General features: G+C 37.8%; 1 protein-coding gene across 4 annotated transcripts in view; it reads left to right on the plus strand.

Annotated features, from left to right (window-relative positions):
• Positions 1-239: 239 nt before the first annotated feature.
• Positions 240-23,582, plus strand: part of AKAP7 (A-kinase anchoring protein 7) — an 82,769-nt gene continuing 59,426 nt past the window's right edge. For 2 of the 4 annotated variants that reach the window (XR_013181364.1, XM_077175334.1), the window contains exons 1-6: positions 243-515; positions 5,937-6,086; positions 7,136-7,281; positions 11,929-12,065; positions 16,231-16,391; positions 22,966-23,078. Coding sequence is in view for 3 of the 4 variants with exons in the window: in XM_077175334.1 (XP_077031449.1) it covers positions 365-515; positions 5,937-6,086; positions 7,136-7,281; positions 11,929-12,065; positions 16,231-16,391; positions 22,966-23,078 (858 nt within the window). In the remaining variant the exon portion in view is untranslated. Of the gene's footprint in view, positions 516-5,936; positions 6,087-7,135; positions 7,282-11,928; positions 12,066-16,230; positions 16,392-22,965; positions 23,079-23,582 lie in introns of all 4 variants that reach the window. The other 2 variants (XM_054630380.2, XM_077175333.1) reach the window with 2 other exon arrangements.

A 23,582-nucleotide genomic window follows, 5' to 3' on the forward strand; every position in this document is an offset into this window, starting at 1 on the left:
ATCGCTTTGCCGCCCTAAACTACAGCCGCTTATTTTGAGGGACGCCATACCCCGCTGGCTGCAGCCCCCCGCGGGGGGCGAGCCCTGGAGCAGCCATTCCTCGTTAAGGTACCGAGTGAAAGCTGCGCTCGAACCGAGGCACTCCGGTTGCAGGCCCCGCCGCACGCCGCCACCGCGGAGCGCACGCCGGGGCAGATGAGGGGCAGGGCCGCCCCATCGCCGCCGCGGAGCGTGCTGGGAGCTGTAGTCCCACGGCCGCACGGCCCCGCTCTCCCGCTGCTTCCCCGAGGGGCGCGGCGGCTTCGCCAGACCCGTTCCGGCCCCGCAGCTTCCCGGCGGGCAGCGCTGCTCGCCCCGGCCGGGTATGCGGCCGCTGCTGCCGCGGCTTCTCCCCGCGCTGTGCTCGGCGGCGGCCCGAGTCCTGCTCGCCCGGCGGGCCGTGCCCATGGCCCTGCGGCCGGCGGAGGGAGCGGCGCGGGCCGGGGGCGATGCCCGGAGCGCGGCCCCGGAGCACGGTGAGAGGCGGCGGGGTGGGGACGGAGGGCAAGCGCTGGCGAGACCCGCGCCCGCCTCCCCCGGGGCTGCGGGCGGGCGCTGGGGCGTGCGGGGCGCGCTGGGGCGTGGGGGAAAACTTTTCAACTTCATTATTAAGTTGTTAATGATGAAGCAGGGCTCTTGTTGGTAGGGCTCTGGCGCTTCCCTCCCTGCCCCGCTCAGTCCCTAGGCTTGCCGACAGTGTATGCATCCAGCCTGACTGAACACTAAATCTGCCTTTCTTTCCCCTAAGTTTACTACTACTCCTTTTCTTTTTAGTTCCCTGTGTATGTGACCTGGCTGAATATTAACCCTACAATTTTTTTCCCCACAATAAATTATTATTATTATTAGTAGTAGTAGTAGTATTTCCTTAGCTATGGTAACTGTAGTGCCAGCACTGGAGGTTGAAAATGTGTTGACATTAAGACTGTCTATTTCTACAGCAGCTCTCAGTTAAACTGTCTCTAAAGGATTCATTTGTTATTAAAAATATGAATAGAAAGTAGTGGGTGGAAGCTCAGCAAGAGTCAAGGAGCCCCAGTCCTCTTGCCATCAGGCAGATGGGGGGGAATGGAAGAAGGGCCCAGCTCAGAGGGGTGGAAGAATCCACTCCTGGCATCCTTTGCCTCCCCAGGTGCCCTTACAAAATAGGTAGGAGGCCCTGGATCTTGAGAGTCAGGCAGACAACAGTGGAGAAGGCTTATCTGGAGGGTGTTCTGGACTAATGAAGTCAACCAGGTGGATCTCAAATACATGTATTAAGAAAAAAACAATGGTAGTCATAGTGGGTGACTTGCCTCTGAGGGAAATTGAGGGCCCTGTATGCTGGTTGGACTCATTCCACAGGAAAGTCTGATGGCTTCCTGTGGCCCAGGTAAGGGATATTACCAAGAGACTCCCTGAGCTAATTCTGCCCACTGGTTACTACCCACTGCTGACTGTCCAGGTTGTCAGGGACAAGGTTGATGAGAAAAGTACCAGGGTAATCAAATAGGACTTTGAGGCACTTAACCACTTAGTTGCTCACAAGTGTATGGATCTGGATGAGATCCATCCTAGGGTGATGAGGAACTGGCAGAAGAGCTCATTACACTGCTGTCCATTATCCATCTATCATCAGTCATGGCTAACCAGGGAGGTCCCAGGAGACTGGAGTGTCGCAGACATCTTTTAATGAAAATCCTTAGGATTTTTTCCTCCTGAGAAGCTGAGAGGCCTCAGAAACAAATTGTAAACAATGGTTATCTGCTGCTGTGGAATGCAACAGGTGGATCTTTGGCCCATCTTGGATGTTTATAATTAATGGCCAATCACAGCCTAGGTGGCTCATACTCTCAGCCTGAGCCACAAACCTTTGTTAGATATTCCATTCTATTCTTAGATTAGCTAGCCTTCTGAGATGAAACCTTTTCTTTTATTCTTTTAGTATAGTTTTAATGTAATATATATAATAAAATAATAAATCAAGCCTTCTGAGAAATGGAGTCAGATCCTTGTCTCTTCCCTCATCCTGGGACCCCTGTGAACACTGTCACACTGGAGGCTGGCCAGTGTGATGCCCATCTACAAGAAATGCTGGAAGGAGGATCTAGGGAACTACAGGTCTGGCAGCCTGACCACAGTGCCTAGCAAAGTGACAGAGGAGATCATCTTAAGTGTGATCATACAGCACAGGCAGGACAACCAAGGGATCAGACTGGGCCAGTGCAAGTTTAGGAAAGGCAGATACTTCCTGACCAACCTGATCTTCTTTTATGACCAGGTGATGCACCTGGTGGATGAGAATAAGGCTGTGGATGTTGTCTACATGGACTTCAGCAAAGTCTTCAACACCATCTCTTATAGCACACTCCTGATAAACCTCTCAGCCCATGGCTTAGGCAGGTGCACTCTTCTCTCACCTAGAGAGAGGTGGTGAATGGTGCCACATCCAGCTGGCAGCTGGTCAGTAGTGGTGTCCCCAGGGATCAGTGTTTGGTCCAGTCCTGTACAAGATCTTTATTGATAATCTGGATGAGGGAATTAAGTATTCCAATAGCAAATTCACAGACAAGATCAAGTTGGGTTGGAGTGTTGATCTGCAAGAGGGTAGGAAGGCTCTGGACAGGCTGGATCAATGGGCTGATTTCAATGATATGAGGTTCAGCAAGACCAAGTCTGGGTCCTGCACTTTGGCCACAACAATCCCCTGCAGCACTACAGGCTGGGCACAGAGTGGCTGGAAAGTGGCCCAGTGGAAAAGGACTGGTGGTACTGGTTTTGACAGTCGAGGAAACATGAGCCAGCAGTTTGCCCGGGTGGCCAAGAAGGCAAATGGCATCCTGGCCTGGATCTGTGATAGTGTGGCCAGCAGGACCAGGGCAGTGATTGTCCCAGTGTTTCTGGCACTGATGAGGCATGCCTCAATTCCTGTGTCCAGTGCAGGGCCCCTCATTTCAGGAAGGACATTGAGTTGCTGGAGCATGTCCAGAGAACGGCAGTGGTGCTGGTGAAGGGTCTGGAGCACAAGTCTGATGAGGAGCAGCTGAGGGAGCTGGGAGTGTTTAGCCAGGAGTAAGAGGCTCAGGGGGATCTTATCTGTCTCTACAGCTACCTGGAAAGAGACTGTAGCCTCCACAGGTGGGGATTGGCCTCTTCTCCAGGCAACCAGCAACAGGACAAGAGGACACAGACTTAAGCTGCACATGGGGAGGTTTCTGTTGGACATTCGGAAGAAATTCTTCATAGAAAGAGTGGTTAGATAGTGGAACGGGCTGTCCAGGGAGGTGTTGGATTCATGTCTCTGGTTCTATTTAAGGAAAGACTAAGGCCATTAGTGCCATGGCCTTGTTGACAATATGGTGTTCAGTCATCAGTTGGACTCAATGATCTCAGAGGTCTTTTCCAACCTAATTGATGCTGTTATAAACCCATTAAACACATTAACATAGTGAACAGGGAATAGTGCCAGAAGATCAGGTCTCACTGTGATCTGTGATACTTATATGTCAAATAATAGAAGATTGTTCTGTCTGAAACAATAATCTGAATATGTAGAGAAGGCAGCTGAGGTCAGGGCACAATCAAATGTGTTTTATTGCTCCTTATTTTTGTGGTCTCTCCTTTATGAGGTATGTGGATCATGATTTTTTTTTTTCTGCTAGAACAGATGACAAATGCTGGTGAAGATCAGCAGTCACTTAAATACAAATAAAGGAATAATGGATGCACCTACTCATAAATGAAATTCAGGCAAATATAATTAAGCATGCAATTAAGAAAAAAGAATGTATCCTATAACAACTTGATGGTCAAGGAGTTCCTATGGGAAGCTGGTTTTGTACTCTAGGTTTCAGATTATCAACATTATGTCAAAAAGTTTGAAAAATCTTGTTTTCGAGTTGTATTAGTCACTAGAATGTAACTCTTAAATTTTGTGGCTGATTTCTTTAATTAGTATTTTCAAAAAAGCAAGGGAGTTTTTTTTGATAGAAGCACAACCTGTAGAATTTAGACACAGTGCCTGCTCAGTTCAGTTTACTGAAGGTACATTGTTAATTACTTTAGCTGTGCCTTTACTATTGTGAACAGGCTGCATTTTGCCAAGTGGCACAAGTGTGTTGCTTTTTGAGCAAACAGAGCAAAGGAAACCTGTAATCTGCAATATACACTCCTCAGGTTTATGTGAGTCCTTGTTCTGTAGCTGATGCTACCTTAACAAACCCCTTTTGCTCTCAGCTGATGATTCTGCACTGCTGAATTTTGAGGTTTTCTGCCTCAGTCTGACCCACTTGTTTGTCAGTTTCATGGACCTCTGTCTTGTCCTTCACTTTGAGATCTCTTTGGATCCAGGGTTGTTTTCTGTATGCTCATGGATACCAGAAGCAATTTGTTTTGTGTGAGTTTTAATTTAAATGTTAAGTAATAATTTTATTATTGCTTTAGCATCTGTTTGTTTTGCATAGTTCTTTAGTGTCTGCGAGGGAACAAGTAACAAATCTAAATACTTTGTTTCCTTTGAATAGCCTGGGGGCATAAAGTAAGGTGTCAGACTACAACCACAGAGTGATTTATGCTTCCCTACTTTAGCCGGGAGTGAATTAGCATTTAATCAGGTTGTTCTTTTATTTATCTTCCCTAGAATAAAGTGATATGTGTCAGAAACATTCCAAAGGGTGATAATCACCCACACTGGGTCTGTAATATTGATTTTATACATGTGTAGCCTTGCATGCCTTAAGAACATAGTGTACACTTTTGCTGCTGAATTTTCCTCTTAGGCTAGATTTGGGCCATCCACACTGGGCCTGAGAGGAGCTTTGAAAGTGTGTTGTCTGTAGTAATGAGCTGACCTGGGATAAACTGCAATTCTAACACACAGCTCCTTCCACTACAGTAATCCCATTGTGGAGTTGTCCCAAAAGAATATTGCTGGCTGCCTGATTATATGCCCATTTTTTGCTGCTAGAGAAAATTTTGCTTCTTCTTCTTTATTTTTTAAGGTATGACTTAAGGTTTAAGGTTCTTTAAGGTTTTTTTTAAGGTATGACTTAATATGCCAATATTAGAGTTTACTGATGCAGAAGCGTGAAGTAGACATAACGAAATGACTCATGCTCAGTTAGTACTCTTGGGAAAAAGACTTTTTCAAAAACTTGTTCGTGGACATTATTCTGTCCTGTCTAACTTATAATATTCTGTGATTGTGATATTATTCTGAGGTAGAGCTTCATATATATATGAAAACATATCCTGCATGTACAAAGATATATGAAGATATATCTTTGTACATGCAGGATGTGTCTTCATTTACATTGACTTCCTTCCTTCCTTAAATACTAAAAGTCAGTTTTTAGAAGGAGAAATTCAGATCATTGCTGTCTAAAACATGCTATACTGAGTGGGAGATGCAGGAATAGAGTCATCATCTCACTCCTGAATGAAAGAGTCAGCTGAGAACTCTGTTATATGTGGAATGATAGGATTCCCTTCCTGATTTTTCATGCCTCATTTTTAGTGTGTTTACAGTGGAATTAATTTGCCAGTGTTTGTCTGCACTGAATTTCATATGCCATTACTGTTATCTAAAATGAACTTTATGTGATGTCTGAAGGGTATTCCTTTTTATGCTCAGTTCTAAGTATTTTTTGCAGTAATTTCATTTAGTTGGAACCAAACAAGACCCAAGGTTATTAAAATATAGAAAGCAGAACTCTATTTTTTGCTATTTCACATAAAATGTTACAGTATTTTTACTGATCTGTTGACAAAGAAGAACAGGATCCTTGTGGGGTTATGTGTCAATATTTATTTGCTGATAATTAATGAAATGTTTACTTGTTGTGCTGCTTATGTATAATGTCTCTTAGCTGTTTATATAAAAAACTAAGACCCAGTGTGTTATTTTGAATATATTACAGATGGGCTGGAAAATATACAGCAAAAGAAAATCTTTAAAGAGAGTAAGGAAGAAACACAACAGAGTGAAGTGCCATGTGCTGCTGATTCAGTAGATTCTCTAATGGCAGAAATGCCATTTGTGGACACAGATATTGAAGATGAACATGCTAGTAAGTACATTAAACAGAAGAAATGTGAAAGTATAGACACATCATGCACTCAGTTCTTGGTCCTGCCTGTTGGCAAGGACACATGGGCCAGGCACATGGAACAGTCTCCCTGAAAACAGGTTACAGTCCAGAGCTTCTCGTTTCGCTATTCACTCCTGCAGTACTTGAGCATATTAAGAGTTCACCCTTTTATTATCCTGTGGAGCAGTGAGTCACAGAATAAAGACATTTTGAATGTCAATTCACATTACTGTATCTGAGCTTCTCAGGTGATGGATTTTGTGAGCTGTCCTTCAATATGTGTATTCCCAGCATGATGCTGGAAGTACACTTTTAGTTGGACAGTGGATGTCTGCAGCCTGGTCAGCTTGTGGGCGTGTGTCAGGCCATGTGGTGGGAGAGGGTCTGTAAAGGCACAGGGAAATGAGCTGAGAGAAACACAATTATGTGTGAAGAAAGAACTGAGGGCACACACATTTCTTTCACTATATCAGAAAGTGTCTCTGTGAAAGGAGGAGGTAGAGAGCAGATCTAGCTGGGATGATGTTTTCTTCTGGGCTGGGTTTGGTTCCTATGCTATTGGTTCATTAGTCTTAGTCTACTACAACTTTTAGCTTTAATAATCCTATGTATTGCTGCATTTTATATTTCCAAATGCAGAATGCATGGGATTTCTGAAGTTGGCCCTTCTGCTCTACAGTCATGACCATGATCAAGTGTGGATAATTTGCAGTCCTGTTGTCCTGCTGCATACGTTGGCTTAGGGAGGCTCACTGGTTTGGAAGCCATGTGTCTTGTCTGTGTTAGCAGCTTATAAACATGGCTTAGAGGTGTAGGCTGTGAGTTCAGGTATGGTTACTTCAGTTGTATGGCTGCATTAATTCAGGTCAGAGTTGGATCCCAGTGAGACTGTTCAGAGCATGGGCAGAGCAGGTGAGTGGGAAGACATGCTCCAGTCAGTTGACTCAAGTCCAGCTCCTGTTGCTGTGATATTAAGAGAGTCTTTGTTTAAATGTCTGTGTGCTGAAAGTGACTTTTTTTTTTTTTAGTGCATGCAACTTCTGAACTAAGTATTAAGAAGAAAAGAAAGCGGACTACTGGAAGAGATATTGAAGAAGGCACTGAGAGAAAGAAGAAAAAGAACAAACAGTATCAGCCAAATTATTTCATTTCTCTTCCAATTACTAATCCAAAGGTGATATTCTTTATTATACTAATTTGGTATAACCAGAATTACTTCAACAGCTGCATGTGTTTATAAAAACAGTGTTTGATATTGTGCAAAAAAATTTTTTTTTCAGGTAGTTTTAAAGAAAGATTAGCAGTCTATTCAATGAGTAATGCTATGTTATGTAACAGTTTTTGTGAATAAAATTGCTTTTCTAAAAAAGACTGGAGGAAAAATACTTACATTTTTATTCAGTTTGTCAGTCTTATGGATTTCACTGAAGCTGGCTGAAATTTCCCTTCTGCAGTGTTCAGTATTGCCTATTTTGTTGTTCACATAGTATAAGGAAGAGAGACATTCCTATTTAATGAGAAAAATTCTAGCAATATTTTTAGATTTCTTTATAGATACAAATTTATATTTGGATCTGTTACTGTTTTAACTTGGCAGTTTGTAGTTTAGCATTTTACAGTAAAATGGTTCATCTTATTTAAAATTCAAGAAACTGTTGTTTTAGTGAGATGTTGTTAAGATAAATTCAGGAAATGCAAAGAGCTCTTTAAGAAAATGTATTTCCTTGCAGTTACATGAGTTGTCTCATTTAGGCAGTAAATGAAAATGATTTCTTACATCCTGCAGGTTGTCTCTGGTACACCTTTGATATCTTTTGTGTCTGAAACAAAGAAAGGAGGTGCCTTATGTTTAAAAAGTTGAACCCACCAGTTTAACAGCATTTGCAAATTTAGTTTGTGGGGTTTTTTAATATCAGAAGCTATCTCAGATGAATTTTAACTCATATTAAAAATCATTAACTCACTTTAACTTAAATACATCTCTATTATCAGTTCTCTGAAAAAGTAAAATAAGATTAAGAAAATATGAAATGAGACTAAAATAGGTTTGAAGGTGACACTGCAGTCTTTGAGTCTTCAAAACATATGTGAAGAAGAGATTTTAAAAGCTGGTTTTATAAGATCCAGGATAGCCTGTTACAAATGTTGTAGGATATCTTTTGTGACATCCTATTTTAAAATATCTTCCAGATCTGTTTAACAAGTTCCATGATTTAACAAGTGCAAGAATAATGTAGTGGTTATATAACCTGGTAATTGAGAATTCCTGCTGATGATTGTTACTATGCCCAAGGGTTGGTTAGGAAGATCTTAACTATGCTTGGTTTTTTATATGCCATTATTTAATCATATAGTTTTTTATATGTCATTATTTAGTCATATCATTTACAGAAGTAAAGAAACAACTCTTTAAATTTAATCTCAGAGCATTTGAGAACTCCAGGACTTTGCTAGAAAGTTTTGTTTATACTTGCCTTAGAGTTAGAGTTGTTCTGAAAGTAGAAAATACACTATTGGAATTTTTATAGGCAATATCAGCCAAAATTTAGACACCTGATTTCTTGATAGAGTGAATCTGGTAATTGCTGGTAGTATTTCAGTTGGTAATGAGAGACCTTTATTTTTTGAAGAGCTTATTTTATTCTAGTGGAGTATTTTAAGCATAAGTGTTGTTTATTTGTATTTTATGTATTAATTTAAGCTTTATACAGAGGAAATTTTATAATAAAGGATATTTCTGAAACATTTAATCAGCTGTTCCTCTTGGAAAATGAACAGTTTTCTTGTTTTCATTTTAATTGTTTTGACTCTTTAGAAATGAAAAGTGTTGTTTCATTAATTTTGAATTTATATTGAACTTTGCATTATTACTTGTGCAAAAATAGTTAAATAGATTATGATCATTGTATCTTTTTCTATTTATTCAGGGTTTTTTTTAAGTTATGACTTTCATGATATGCTATTACTTGGTATGTTAGCCTTTCAGGGTTCTCCAGTCTTGACTATAATTGCTATTCATCTGTTAGGTCTCTAAAGCTTTACATTTACTTACTAGTAGTATCTTTGTAATAAGCAGAACAGTGTTATTCTGTTGCTCCTCAGAATAATGTACTTCAAGTAATGGAGAGGAGATCTTGAAATGAGTAGTTGAGGCCTTTTTTTGAACTTGTTTTTAAAAAAAATTCAGAGGGAGGAATTGTTTTGTGTGATCTGCCTTAAAAAAGGTTTTGGACTAAGTTAGGACATGTCAAGTAAAAATAAATAGCATGATCGCAGTTGAAATGTAAGACAACACGTTTTAAGGTAATGTAAATAACAGGTTAAATAGTAATTCAAAATTTTTATTTACGCAGTGGGTCAATGCCTGTTACATAGCATTGAGAGAGTCCTAGTTTGCTTCATTAGAATAGTACACTCCAATGTTAATTGCACCTTAGATTTATTGGAGAAAACAGAACAAATCTGAAATTGTGATATGCATTGTGATGGCACACCTGTTTAACAGCTGTTGTGTTACGCTTTGATTGCATAACCTCAGGGAAAACATCTGAAAAACAAGTTTCTAAAATTCAGAAGAACTTAGTTGAAAAATTTTTTTTCCTTTCCAATTAATTTCGATTGTGTAGACCATTGTCATTTAGCCAGAGAGAGAGGATGTGCTCAGCCTTCTTTTTATTTTACCTGTATCCAAAGGGCAGGATTTTTCATACTTTCTTGATGGATTCAGCAATAACTTTTCTCTGGAACTGATAAGTGGCTGTCTTTGGACTTAATCTTGTTCCAAAGCCATATTATTTGTTAGGTTTTTTAGCTTGGTGTCCTAATAGAGTTTATACAGCTATGAGCCTGTCCATCGGGGTCTTTTGGGTTTTCAACCTGTTGTCCAGTTTTGGACAGAAAAATTGACATCTCAGAGGTATTAATTTCCTACAGTTTTTGTGTCATTGGTGTTTGCATAAAAGAGTGAGCCTTGAAAGAACATGCTTTTGTAGCAATACTACTGAAGGGAACTATAGGGGTATGGGGACATGGGATATTGGCTGCTAAACTAAATACTGAGTAATATTGATCCCTTTCAGAGCTAGGATGCTTTTACCTGCTGTGAAAACACAGTTCCACATCTGTCTTCTGTACTCTGAAGGGCTTGTACACTTAAATTTATATTTTTTCTTTTGCCAGGTCATGGGTGCAAATTAAATTTAGAAGCAATAGTTGAAAATTTAATAGAATTGCAATTAGTATGGCAATTAGTATAGTTATTTAATTTTTGAGTTTTGTTTCTTTTTTTTTTTTTTTTTGCTTTAGCTTATAAACTTAAATAATTATTCAGTCGATACATTGTAATTAGCAGGGATCACATTTACCAGTTCTTTGCTTAAATATGCATTAAATTCCTCCTGTATCTGAGACAATGAAACTGTTATTTATCCAGGATAAGATCAGTTCTGACATATGAAGGAAGATGATCTTATTGCAATCTTATGATTTATGATAAAATGTTGGTGGAATTTTCTTCATATGTCCTACACTACTTAAGACACTTGTGGTTTTGTAAATGCCATATCCCCTTTACTGGCTAGTAGCTCTTACCTTCCATCCTTCTCCCTACCCTTGCTACCATCAGTTCATTTGGGTTATGATTTAGTTATATTTATATGACACTACTAGATATCTATGGCTCATTAGGTAAAACTTCTGCATGGCAAAACTCATCTTTAGAAATTCAGTCAGAAAAATACTGAACACTCCCATTAGATTGTGGGGTTTTTTTTCCCCAGGAAATTTATATGTTCCTTATGATTAACAGAGCTACCAAAATATATCAATGTTTTTTTATACCTAAGAGCTACTTGTGCTTATTTTATAAAAGTCAAGTCTGTACAGTACACTTGTGAAGTGTTCACTACTGATTTTCAAATAAATAAATAACAAAAAAAGTGAGATTGGAGTTTTCAACATCCTTCTTTTAGATTTTATACACCAAAGATGATTTGTCTGTAATGTCTTTGTTCACTGTGCTTTAAGAAGTAATTCATTTTGTCAGATGGTCAGGTTTATTTGACTTGATCTAATTTTCACTAACATACTCAAGAATTATTGCAGGTTTTTGGTGTTTTGTTTTTTAAATTGCTACAATACAAGGAGCATAATATCAAGCACAGTAAACATTTTGTATACAATATATAGAGAATGTATAACCAAATAAATAATTTTAAATTTTAAAAAAGTAATTCCAGTGTTTTTAAAGAGAAGGACTGATGAAGTTAGAACTCTATACCTGTTGCAAGGAAATTTGTCTAAATACATTTGAAGGGAGTAGATACATTATATCTGTCTATTGGACAATATAATCAGAATTGCAAATTAGATATCTCTACAAATTAATTACTGAATATTCTGGTTTTGTATGTGCCCAGTCCTGCAAAGATCAGGTTTTCTTCAGTCACTTACCTGTGCATAGCAAGATAGACATTTAGCAGAGTGGGCAGAGCAATTCCTTGAAGAAGCTTTTTGTTGGTATTACTGGCAGTGTAAAACTGGATGATCTTAACCTGCTTCAGGAGGTTATGATACTTATGGAAGGAGGCTCCTATTAAGATGTGATGGGGCGTGTCCAGTGATTTATTAATCACTCTATTTGTACCCAGTTTGGGTTCGCTCGGGTCAATTAGCACAGCTTTGTCAGTGGGTAAAACTTTCTTCTGCTAGAATGGTTTTTACATGAATGTTTGTTTTTAGTTTGAGTGCTTTCTTGTTCACTTGCATGATGGGATACAGTAATTGTAGTGGCTAACTGTTGTTTCTGTGTCTTTCTTCCCAGATTACTGGCAGTATTCAGGCTGTCCAAGCTGCAATAGTACAAAAGGATCAAAGGCTTTCCAAAGCAATGGTTCGCTCTGGCTCATTGCATGTCACCATGTTAGTGATGCATTTATCCAGTGAAGAAGAAATTAGCATGTAGGTATTTAGTGTAAATTAAGTATATACTAGTATTTTTGCTTAATTGAGTATATACTAGTATTAAGTGTTCATAAAGAGACTAGCAGGGTTAACAGACACTTTTTAGTGCCATACACAGCCCTAATTTACTAGGGTTATTGAGCATTTAATTAATTTTGTTTTTAAAATGCTACTCTTAATATTAGCTATTTTCATAACTTATATGTCATAAACTCTGAACAAAGTATGTGTTTATCCACTGTGTTTTTCCTACTGTGTCCTGAACTTGCACCCACAGATTTCATGTTTGCTAAAATAATTCTTTAAAAATAATGTTTTGATATAGGGGATAGGGGAATTAAAAATCTGTTGAAGTGCAGATTGCTCATAAGAAAGAGAGAATCCAAGGTAGAATGTAGGAACCATTTGGTAGTCAAGGGCATGCTTCTAATAAGGAGAAGTATTTTGGCTGAAAGCATTTGACACACCTAAAAATAATGAATGATCAGTATATCTAAATCAGTTGCCTTGTTTTTACATGCTTGTTTTCTTTGAATGCTATATCCTTGAGATCTCTATACTCCTACCTGTCTTCACATCTCTGAAGATGCAAATTTGTCAGCATCAACAGTCTGATCTAAGGCAAGAGAAGCAGCCAGGAAGGAGAATTAAAAGGCAAGCAAAGGATACTAGATTTGGTCAATATCCTCCCCTCTCCATGTGCCTGGTTAATGAGTAAACTGTGATAGCATCTGAAAATTGGTGAGAACAACCACCAGCTGTTTATGTGAGATTTTTTTTTTTTTAAGGGTTTGAAGCAAACTTTTAATAAAAGGAGCATGGAATAGTACCTCAAACCACATGTGCCTCTTCATGAGTATTTTTTAAGAGTCCAAAACTGTATACCAAAACAAATGTTCTCCAATTCAGGATATTCTGCTACTCTGTGAGTCCCTTCTCAGCTTTCACTGTCTGAATGCCACTGAAGCACTGACTTACAGAGTTGTTCTCTGCCTCTCCCAGCAGAACTCTACAGTCCAGGTACTCAGAACTGTCCTCTAGTCAGCAGCAGCTTCCTCAGAGATTGACCCCTTCCCTGGCCAGATGCCTCCTATAGGTTTCTAGCTCAGCTATCCTCAGGTATTCTAGATTGCATGTTCTTTTAAATGAGATTTTTTAAAAAAAAATCATAACTGATGTTTTTTGTTTAATCTTCTGGGAGATCTGAAAGACTAAAATGCTGATTTTGCCCTCTTCTTGCTTCACCAATTTTTGATACCAGGTTAATGGAAAGAAAGCAAGATCCAGGCTGGCAAACAAACCTGTGTGTAATGTAGGGGAAAAGGGATCTCTCAAACAAAGTGCAGCTAGTCAACTGGGCATCTGAGAGTTCACAGATCCTTAGGTTTGGATCCATTGAGTTACTTAGATATCTACAGTTTTTCAACTGTGTTTGCACAATAGTGCCTCTGTCTATACAGAAATGAAATGTGTTGAATGCTATTTGAAGTCAAATGCGTGATAAGAATGTGCTAAACATAACATTCAATTCAGCACAAAGCCCTTTGTATGCTATTTTAGTACATACAGCTTTCACCCTGAAAATGGAACATCTGTATTCTAGGCTGCTCTTTCTAAGGGAATCCAGACCTGCAATTCCCATGTGAGTTTCCTAACTGACTGTGGTCTAGCCTTCATGAATACACTATACATCTCTTTTTGTAGGACTGTATGAAATCAAGAGTGTGAAATTTTGAAACTAGAAAGAAAGCAAGCAATCAAGACTCCTGACAGCACTCCCTTCAAGTCAGGAAGTTCTACTCTATGCTAACTGTGCATAGTCATGGGATCAGGTGCTAGAAATCAGGATGCCTGCCTTTGCAGTAAATGCCTAATTATGAGATTATAGGGTCAAGGTTTTCTTGCTCATTTCCTGTCAAAGACTCTGTGAATCTCACCTTTGCATTACAAGTAACAGGAATGGCAGAATTGAGTTCGGCTTTTTTTGCGAGATTGCTTTTTCGAACAAGTGATCAAAATTGAAACTCAGAAATTTCTAAAAAGAAACTTTGTGAATTTTAAGGACTACAATATTTATATTACAACAACACAGAAAGAAAACAGGCATTGCTTCTATAATTCTAGCTTGTGTTCACTTAGAATATGCTGGTTTAATTATTTTTTAATTTCCTTTTTGACTTTAGATCAAAGTGCTTGTAAACTTTTTGGGTATCTCTGTGGATTAGTTGCACTGAGTGTAATTACCAGTTGGCATTGTAAATACTATTTGGTATGGAATAACAAGAAAATACCACTGTTGTGTTTTTAGCTATTGACTCAGTGGAAATGTTTGTCCTTGGGCATTATTCTTACAAAGCCATTGTTAGATGTTATGAAGTGGTTGATAGAATACAAAGGCAAGATAGCTAGAGTGAGATGACAGCTATTTTTCTACATATTTTAGTGTTTGCAAGATTATAAATAAAAGAAAAAGTAGAACTAGATCTTCAGTGCCACAGTGCTAAACTGAAAGCACAGTGCACTGTGTGGGTTGACCTTACATGGAACTCATTGGGTGGACTTGGGCTGGTCAGTGAGTTCTGCAGCAGACCCTACAGTATGGAAATATAAATCTTTGTTCAGCTAAAGAACAGAGCTTTCCATGGACTTTCTTTGGACTAGTTCTCACATGTAAAAACTCCAGAGATGGATTTTAGATACATTCATGAATCAATACTTAAAAGCCCTCTGCAAGCTTCAAATTAATTTGACTCAGTGTATTTGAAATATCTGTACTTGTTTTGGACCAATTTTTAGGTTCATGTTGGTAAATAAATCTATGCCTGCTTACATATGAAGTAATCTGACAGGTAGAACCAGTATTAGATGGTGTTTTTGAAAGATCTTGAAGTACAGCACATAAGGAAGACACAGGAACAGGCTTGTTTAACAGTGATAGGAGGGTAGGTAAGTGACAGAGACTACACTTACAGTAAAATATCTTTTACAAGGAACAAGGAACGTTTGCGTTTAAAATGGTTATAAAGGAGCTAAAGTACTTCTAGCTTATAGATTAAAACCCTCTGAAAAGACTACAAGGGGACTCTATCAGTGAAGGAAATTCTGTCATGTAATCAACCTTCATGTGTTTCTTAACTTACCCTAGGTTCCAGTTTTGCACAGTTCACATCGAGTCCACCTTGTTAAACACAATGAAAATGTGTAGAGATTCTTGGAATTGTACAGGCTTCAATGAAATAATTTAACCTACCCTAGAAATCGGTGATTGCTTTCATCCAGCTAGGACGGAAAAAGTAAACATACCTCTTTTGAGCATTTTTAACCTATTACTGCCATCTAGCGTTTATAAAGTCTGCATCGATTTGGGGAAAAGATTACATTCAGGTTAATTGAATAGAATTAAAACGGTGAGATGTGAGAAATCTTTTAGAAAACACTAAAATGTTTATGTGGTTTTTGTTTAGAATTTAAATCACTTTTAGTGCAGGTCAAAACAATTATTTCATGTAATTGTACATGCACTTGATGTGGCTAATTAAGATGATTATTAAAGTGCATGTAATTGTACATGCACTTGATGTGGCTAATTAAGATGATTATACTTCTTTTAATAACAATTCTCCATGAGCTTAATTGTAATTTCCATATAATTTTATCATTATATATATAATGTCAGATATTATATATATAATATCTGTTTATAATTTAACTAACACTTTTGTAACTTTGAATGAAGAAGAATCTTAGTTCGATTGACATATCAGGACAGGAAAAAAATTAATTTAAGAATGGAAAACAAAATGCTTCTAAATAATCATCTTTTTTAAATGGGATTCACAAAGTAATAGGGACACTGTCATGTTAATATCTGGATACCTTGAGGACTGAGATAAACCCTTTTGAGGAATTGCACCCACTGCTAAGTCTGCCTTTATTATTTGTTTGGTTTTACAGCACAGTGTATGAACCACTTTACCTTTATAAAATGGTGGTAATAATAATAATAACAACAACTGTATTGATAGAAATTAGTGCAAAAGTACCGCAGTAGATAATAAATTGGTACTAAAAATATCTTTGCTACATTTATTGATATAATGATTAATAGCAATATTAACAGCAGAAATGTATTTGACATTGGTCTTTTATTTCCTCTCAACAGAGCAGTTGGTGCTCTTTCAGACAGCAAGGTTTTTGTAGATGATCTCCTGAAAGGAAAAAGAGTGGATTTGTCTTTTCAAGGAATTGATCACTTCAGAAATCAAGTTGGATTTGCAAATTTGGCAGAAAATGATCATACAGCACTACTTAAGGAAATAGCAGGTACAACTTGTCAATCTAGTTTAAGTGTTTTAAAGACTTCTCAACAACCTAAATGAGAATTTAGTCAATATTAATTTACCTTTAACAACTGTAAATGCTACATAATTAATTTCCTAGCCTACTTTGCATATTTCAAAATTATGTTAATGAATTGCAGACAGTACTGTTCTCTGATAGCTTTTTATTCAGTATATGTAAAAAACATAGTGCAAATTTGTAAATGGGATGTAAAGACTCCATGCTACCTTGTTTTGGTCCCATTTTTATCTGCCTATGAGTCTATACTTAAACTATGTTGTTTACAGATATTTAATAAAAATTCTCAAAGAACAGTACTGTCTGTAATTCATTGGTGTCCTTTAAAACTATCCCAGCAATTCCAACTATTCCTTGGAAAGATTCTTTAAAAGAGTTTTTCAGTATTGATGAATTATCTTTTGTGTTCTGAGGAATGTGAGGTCACACCATTTTTTAATAGAGCAATAACCCATTTTGCAGAGTAGCAAGGACTGCTGCTGTCACACTACCTCTTTGCAGTCCAGTACAGAGGGAAAAATTGAAAAAGTCTTTATTAATACAGTGTTTCTCTAGCAATTCATTAGTTTCATTTCTGAAGTGCAGCTGGTTTGACCTTTTACAAAGACCTCAGCTGAATTTATTAAGGAATCACTGTTTTGCTGCTTCCAAGATTATGTATGGCTTCTGCTATGTTCTAAGGTGAAGTTTGATTTAATGTTGTTACTTTGTGTTGTACATTAATGAAGGAGAAATGTTGAAAACATAGTCAATAGAAAATAGATGAAGTTAAATTAGCTTTCAAATGGTAGGAAACCATTTAGTTCCATAAATTATATAAGAGAAATTGTTTGATAATAACATCTGAACGTGGTCATTGCATGTCTGCTAATACCAGTGTAGACGTAGGTTTGCCAGAGATGGAAGTCCAGGAAAAACAGAGCTAATGTGAATCTTCTGTTCTAATTTCCTAGTTACTTCCCAAAAATCCATTAAAAGACATTAGCATCATTTAATTATCTACCAGGAATAATGCTAAACAGTTCTGACAGAGGTTTGAGGAGTATTTTAATAACTCTTTGTCCAAGTCTTTTTAGAAATTGTGTGCTTACAGTGACATATACAATTACAGGACATTTTGAAAAACTTTCTTTTTTCTGCTTTGCTGCACCACAGAATATTTGAACGACTGTTGAGGGTTAGTCCCAGCTGGCAGCTCAGTCTCTCACAGCCACTCGCTCACTCTTCCCCAGCCATTTTGGGGGAGAGAGTCAGAAGAGTAAAAGTGAGAAGACTTGTGGGTTGACATAAAGACAGTTTAATAGGGAAAGCGAACACCATGCACTCAATAGAGCAAAACAAGGAATTCATTCACCATTTCCCATGGGCAGGCACATATTCAGCCCTTCAGCGATTCAACATGGCTCCATCACTAAGAGTGATTTGGGAAGACAAATGCCATCCTCCTTCCTTCTTCTTTCCCCGGCACTATATATGCTAAGGGTGATACCATACAGAATAGAATATCTCTGTGGTCAGTTGGGCTCAGCTGTCCCAGCTGCGTCCCCTCCCAGCTCCTTGTGCACCTCCAGCCGCTTGCCGGAGAGGTGGGCTGAGAAACTGGAAAGGTCTTGGCTCTGTGCAAGTGCTGCTCAGTAGTAACCAAGACATCCCTGAACTAACAAACCTCTGTTCAGCATAAATCCAAAAAATAACCCTATACTAGGTACTATGAAGAAAAGTACCCAGCCAAAACCAGCACAAATACTAAGCGAATTTGGAAAGAGTAATGAAGTGCTTGGTTTTTATTTTGATAACTACATTGTAAATGCTGCTTGAAGCTGATGAAAGTGAATAAGTGAATCCTGGTTTTTTACCTACAGGATTTGCAGATGTTGATTTTATGGATTAATGATGCGTGTTATGGTCTGACCATGAGAGGGAGCTTGTATTTCACAAACTGAAAAATTACTCTTCTGTTTATACATACAAATATTTCATTTGCTTTTGGTCCTTTGTTTTTAAGAAATGTTGATTAGTTGTCTTAAGTATTTTAATTCAGTTAGGACTGCACTGTATTACAACAGTCAGTTAGGCTGACATGCAGTACAACTGACTCAGTAATTTTCTTTAACTTTAGTTGTGTATAAATGGCATTTAGGCTAATCTCTTTGAATTGATTTCCTAGCAGTCCGCACTAGAGAGTAAGAGAAATGGAAAGTGAGTCATACTGTCCATCTTCTTCTCTAAAAACATTACAGCTTTACTTGAGCATAAACTTACATTGCCACCATACGAAAGCAATCTTACCCCTTTGTGCAGCCACGTGGAGAATTTAGCTGTGGAAAAATTAACATTTTAACCTTTGCCAGCTAATTTTTAGCCTATTTAGCTTGCCCATGAAGTTTACTGAATAGCTACATAACTGTTGGCAGGAAAGATAGGAGCAATGGCAGGCATGGGGCTAGAGAGAAACAGTCTATTCTGACAAGGATGATAGTTTAAAGCTCATCAAGGATGAGCTTCTTTAAAAATTGTGAATCCACACATTTAGCATCCATTTGAGGGTGAATTGCATTGCCCTCCCTTCAGGCAGCCAAGGGAAATAGTTTAATTCAGTTAATTTAGTTCACTTTAGTTACAGATGGCTGAAGCTATGATAAATGAATTTTGCCTCTTGTCAGTTGTTCTTAGGTCATTTCACATGATGAAAAAATTGGGAACTCAGAGGTATTGTAATTTTCCATTAGAACAACTGATTTGTACAAAGTGAGGAAAAAGGTGACAGTCCAAATGCTGTTGTTTAGTTAGGTGGGACTGGAAGCATTCTCTGAAATGATGAAATTATTCTCTGAAATCATACTGAAAACGAGGACAGCAAATGCTTTTAGATTTTAATCTACATTCTTTTTCATATTGTGCTGCCTAACACTGAATTACAATAGCTCTGAGAAATAGCTCACTAAAATGAAGCAATATGCTTACTGTGATTTAAAAGAAGGTACCATCATTCCCCTCTTTTTGTGGTCATAACAAACTTATAGAAAGTATTAGAATGGCTTGAAGCCAGTATAAGCAGAAAGTTTTATTAGGAAGTTCTACTTATGTTTCTTTTTCAGTTCAGGACTTTACCTTCACATTGTCACTGTCTTGTAAGGCTTAGCTTATGTACTGACATTGCTAGGCCCAGCTGCTCCATGGATACTACTTTATGAATGAGCTTATCTTTCTTATGTATATGTGTGTGGTGATGGAGAGAAACAGAACAACCCATGCATACTCCTGATGAGTGCTTGAAGTAACAGTATAGCTTGCTGATACATGGCAGTGGTCTGGGACAGTGACAGCTCATTGCAGAAAAGTCAAACTAATACACAACCAAGGGGCAGTGGAGGAACTACTGGAAAACTCGCTTGACTCTGGCTTATCTTTTGGCCCATCTCTTAAAAAGCTCTAAGAATTTAATAATTTTAGCAGGGCTTAACATTATAGTTCTAATGGTAAGTTATCTATGGTCAGCTTTTCTTCATTTCCAAGTGTAAAGTCAAAAAAAATCAATAAAAAGACAGAATACTCTTTCTAAATTATAAACATTTTAGTTGAAGGAACATGGTTCTGAGACAAGCAGAAATTATTAGTCTGGAAGTAAACCTGCATCTGTAGCATGTTTCTGTATCTAATGAAGTCTTTGGAAAGAAGATGGCCATTTGTATTATAGAATATGGCTCAATAAGCAATTTTATTATGAATTGTTCTGTATTGATCTAGCTGTTGGATTTTTGAGCTTTTCCCATGTAAAGTGGCTCTGAGTAAGCTTCATATATCACATTTCCATTCTAATTATAGGGAAAGAGTTGTCTAATGGATTCAGCTGCATCCAGTGTAAGAGGCAGATGACATTCAGTAATTTTGACATTATAAAAATGAGGTACAAAATGATATTACAGAGTACTTCAAACTGTATGAAAGGCAGTCTAAAAGCTGTCCAAAAATTTGTTCCAGGAAGTCATTGAGCTTGTAAAAATAGCTTTAACATTTCTAGGGTATACTTTGAAGCTGCAAACATCAGTCAGCCTGAGGCTAATAAAGGAAAACATAGATTTTGTTTGATTTTTCAGTCTAAGTAGTAATGATAACGTCTGGAGGAAAGATGGAGAATACTCATTTGTCAAGATGCCTGGGCACTGTCTGTCTATTTTTCTCATCACTGGCCTCTAATTTCTTTTAGTTTAGGTAGTCTCCATCATTAAAGTAAAAACTTTAACTTTTGTGTATTTGCCAGTCAACAAATCCACTTTTATGCTGTCTCACAAGCCTAGAACTTTCTCTTGCCCACAGCATCCATGTGTCCTTTCCAGTTTCTTCTAAATCCCTTTTTGTAGCCACTTCTTCAAAGAGCTTCATGGATATTAATAGCATTACATTATCTTGTAACCTTCCTGTACTCTCAGGAAAACATTTCTCTTTATTTCTTTTTTTTTCCCCTCCACTTAGTCAGATTTCATTCTATTTTTCATTATTTTTGAAGAAGGAAACCTTGTGTTAATTATGTTCATAAGTTACCTTAACCAGTAAAATGTTGCAGTTCTTGTACATGTTAAATTCCACAAAACTGGGGCTATCTGTAGTCCCAGCAAGCCCAATGTCTTGAGCCTGTGATGTTTAATATGTCTGTGCCATGACAAACTGTGTGAGAAATATGATGCCCCTGAGAACATGTGTAGACACACACCTACACATAGATAAATCTGTTACGTTAAAACTGCAGACTTTCTCTCTTCTTGCCTTTCTCTTCTGACCAGGGTTTTCATTGTTTTTTCTTGATTGGAATTGCCAGGTATGAAAGAGGATTTTGGAGATACATTGAACAGCTACTGAACAAAGCTATTTTGCACAGAACAGAGACAGGCAGGCCGGTGGTTCTGTTTAGCAGGGTAAAGTGCAGGTGCCCAGCTGTCCCACCCAATTCCCACACAGTCACAGCACTGTGTGATTGGTCTGCCCTGCTGACATCCCTGGGTTCAGACCTGGATCAGAGGCACATTGGCAAACCTCTGCTCTGATACTAAGCTCTTCCCAGAGTTAGGAGGGGACATTTGGAGAGGTGCAAATCTTCATCAGCACAGATCCTCATTGCAGAGTGTCAGATAAGACTGCATGGCCTAAGATGTGATGGCAGAAAAAAAATGGAGTTTTCAGAGGAGGGAAAAAAAGACTGCTATGCACAAGACTGAGTCAGAACATCACATGGTAATGTAAACCTGGTTCTGATAAGATTTACCTTTGCTGGAACATCAAAGTCAGTGGGTCCCCAAATTGTGCTGTTCAGAGAATAGATACAGGAGCCAGAAAGCTCAGTGGGGATTTAGTGTAAATTTAGACATGTCTCCGACAGATAAAATTTAAAATAATACAAGTAGGTCAGCTGTACTTGTGTTGTTTGCTTCCCGATGTGATTCTGTTTCTTCCAGGTATCAGAAAAAGGACTGTTGAACTATCAGGCAAAAAAATAATATATTTAAATGAACATACATTGTTTTGTTAGGGGCTGATTAAATCTATGTGATAAGATTGATAGTTTTCCCCCTATTTTGATTTTAGTTTGATTGTATGAGTGAGCTAGACCGACACCTGGTGAAAAATTGGAAGTTGTACTTGCAAAGAAATAAAAAGCTTAAGATTTTGCAGTTTTTCTGTTTTTCAGCAATAGAAATACTCTATTTCCCAGTATTATTTTTACCATAGATTTTTTTCAATTTTATCTAAACCTTTTGTCAACCAGAAATTTTTCATGTTGAAAGTATTTAATCTAAATAAAACCATGGAACATAATTCAGAAGTTGCACTGAAATTTATTTCCAAGACATTAAACATTACATTGGGCAGATGAGTTGAAAAACAGTAAACTAGGTCAATATTGTTGAGTTGTTTTCGCCTAGACTTTAAACAGATAAAAGTAGGAAAAAGTACATTAAAAGAAGGAAATTAGCTCAGAAGGCAACAGTGAAACTTTAAAAACCAAGCAAAAATCATCAGCACACCTAGTATGTTCTCTAATGCTGGCATGTAAATCCGGTGCCGAAACTTAGAGCTTTTACTTCTGAATTTCCTTTGGTCTGAGTGGGAGATTACACAAATAGAGATAATAGAATTACCACAGAATACTGGTTTTGAGTTGAGAATTCTGTTACACACGCAGAGTTTTCCTTAAGTTTCCCACACTTCTAGTGAGAGTGACTCCTGAACAGTGCTAATGTTGAGTTTCTATTTTGATAGCAAAATCAGACAGCATGAACAGCTTTCTAATTGCCATTATTTAACTGATAGTAACTGCAGATATTTCACATGAAATATTATATCCATGTTCACATGAAATAATATAAAGCTCTGAAGAAATAACATGTACCTTTAAAATGAAGTAGAAGTCTTCCTGCCTTTTAGTACTCATCATCTTGTTTCTTTCACATAAAGGACCCGTGACTAAAATTACATTTGAAAGCACATTTTAAGCATTATATTATGTAATTTATGTATTTATGCAATTTTCTCCTCCTGTCAGAAACTATGAAAAAGATATTTCAAGAAAAGGGGATCATGACAGGAGAAGAAAGAGCTTTTAAACCACATCTGACCTTCATGAAGTTGTCAAAATCAACAGAGCTACGTAAGCAGGTGAGCTCACATTTCACGTAACTCAGCAGCAATCTAGAAAGTTTAATTTGGAGATGGACAGAGTTCTTAATGCTGTAGCATCATATTTGCTACTTTGTAACCAGCTGAAGAGGTAAGACTTTTATGCTTTATAGAAATAATTAATGTATCTACTGTAGAAGCAGTCCTGTACTTAATTTATTGCCCTTGATATTCTCGGTGCAGTAATATCATGGTCTGTTTTCTGTTGGGAAATTAGGCAAGACCAAAGGATAAAAGTACTTGTTCAGAGTTGCAGAACTCCCATTAGGTGGTAGATTGTATGCAGGCAGTGTGTTTGCTGAGTTTTGTTACTGTATAGGAGAAAATGAGCAAATAAGCAGTAGAATTTCTGTTTGGATATGCATAGTAGGCAGTTAGTTCTCCACTGAATATGCTTTAGTGAATTTCAGAGTAATGAGGAAAAACTGTATATCATGTAATTTAATATATCTTCTATATTCTCTCTTGCAGGCAGTTATTTCT

This window comes from Agelaius phoeniceus, chromosome 3, assembly GCF_051311805.1.
Source record: "Agelaius phoeniceus isolate bAgePho1 chromosome 3, bAgePho1.hap1, whole genome shotgun sequence".
Taxonomy (NCBI): Eukaryota; Metazoa; Chordata; class Aves; order Passeriformes; family Icteridae; genus Agelaius; species Agelaius phoeniceus.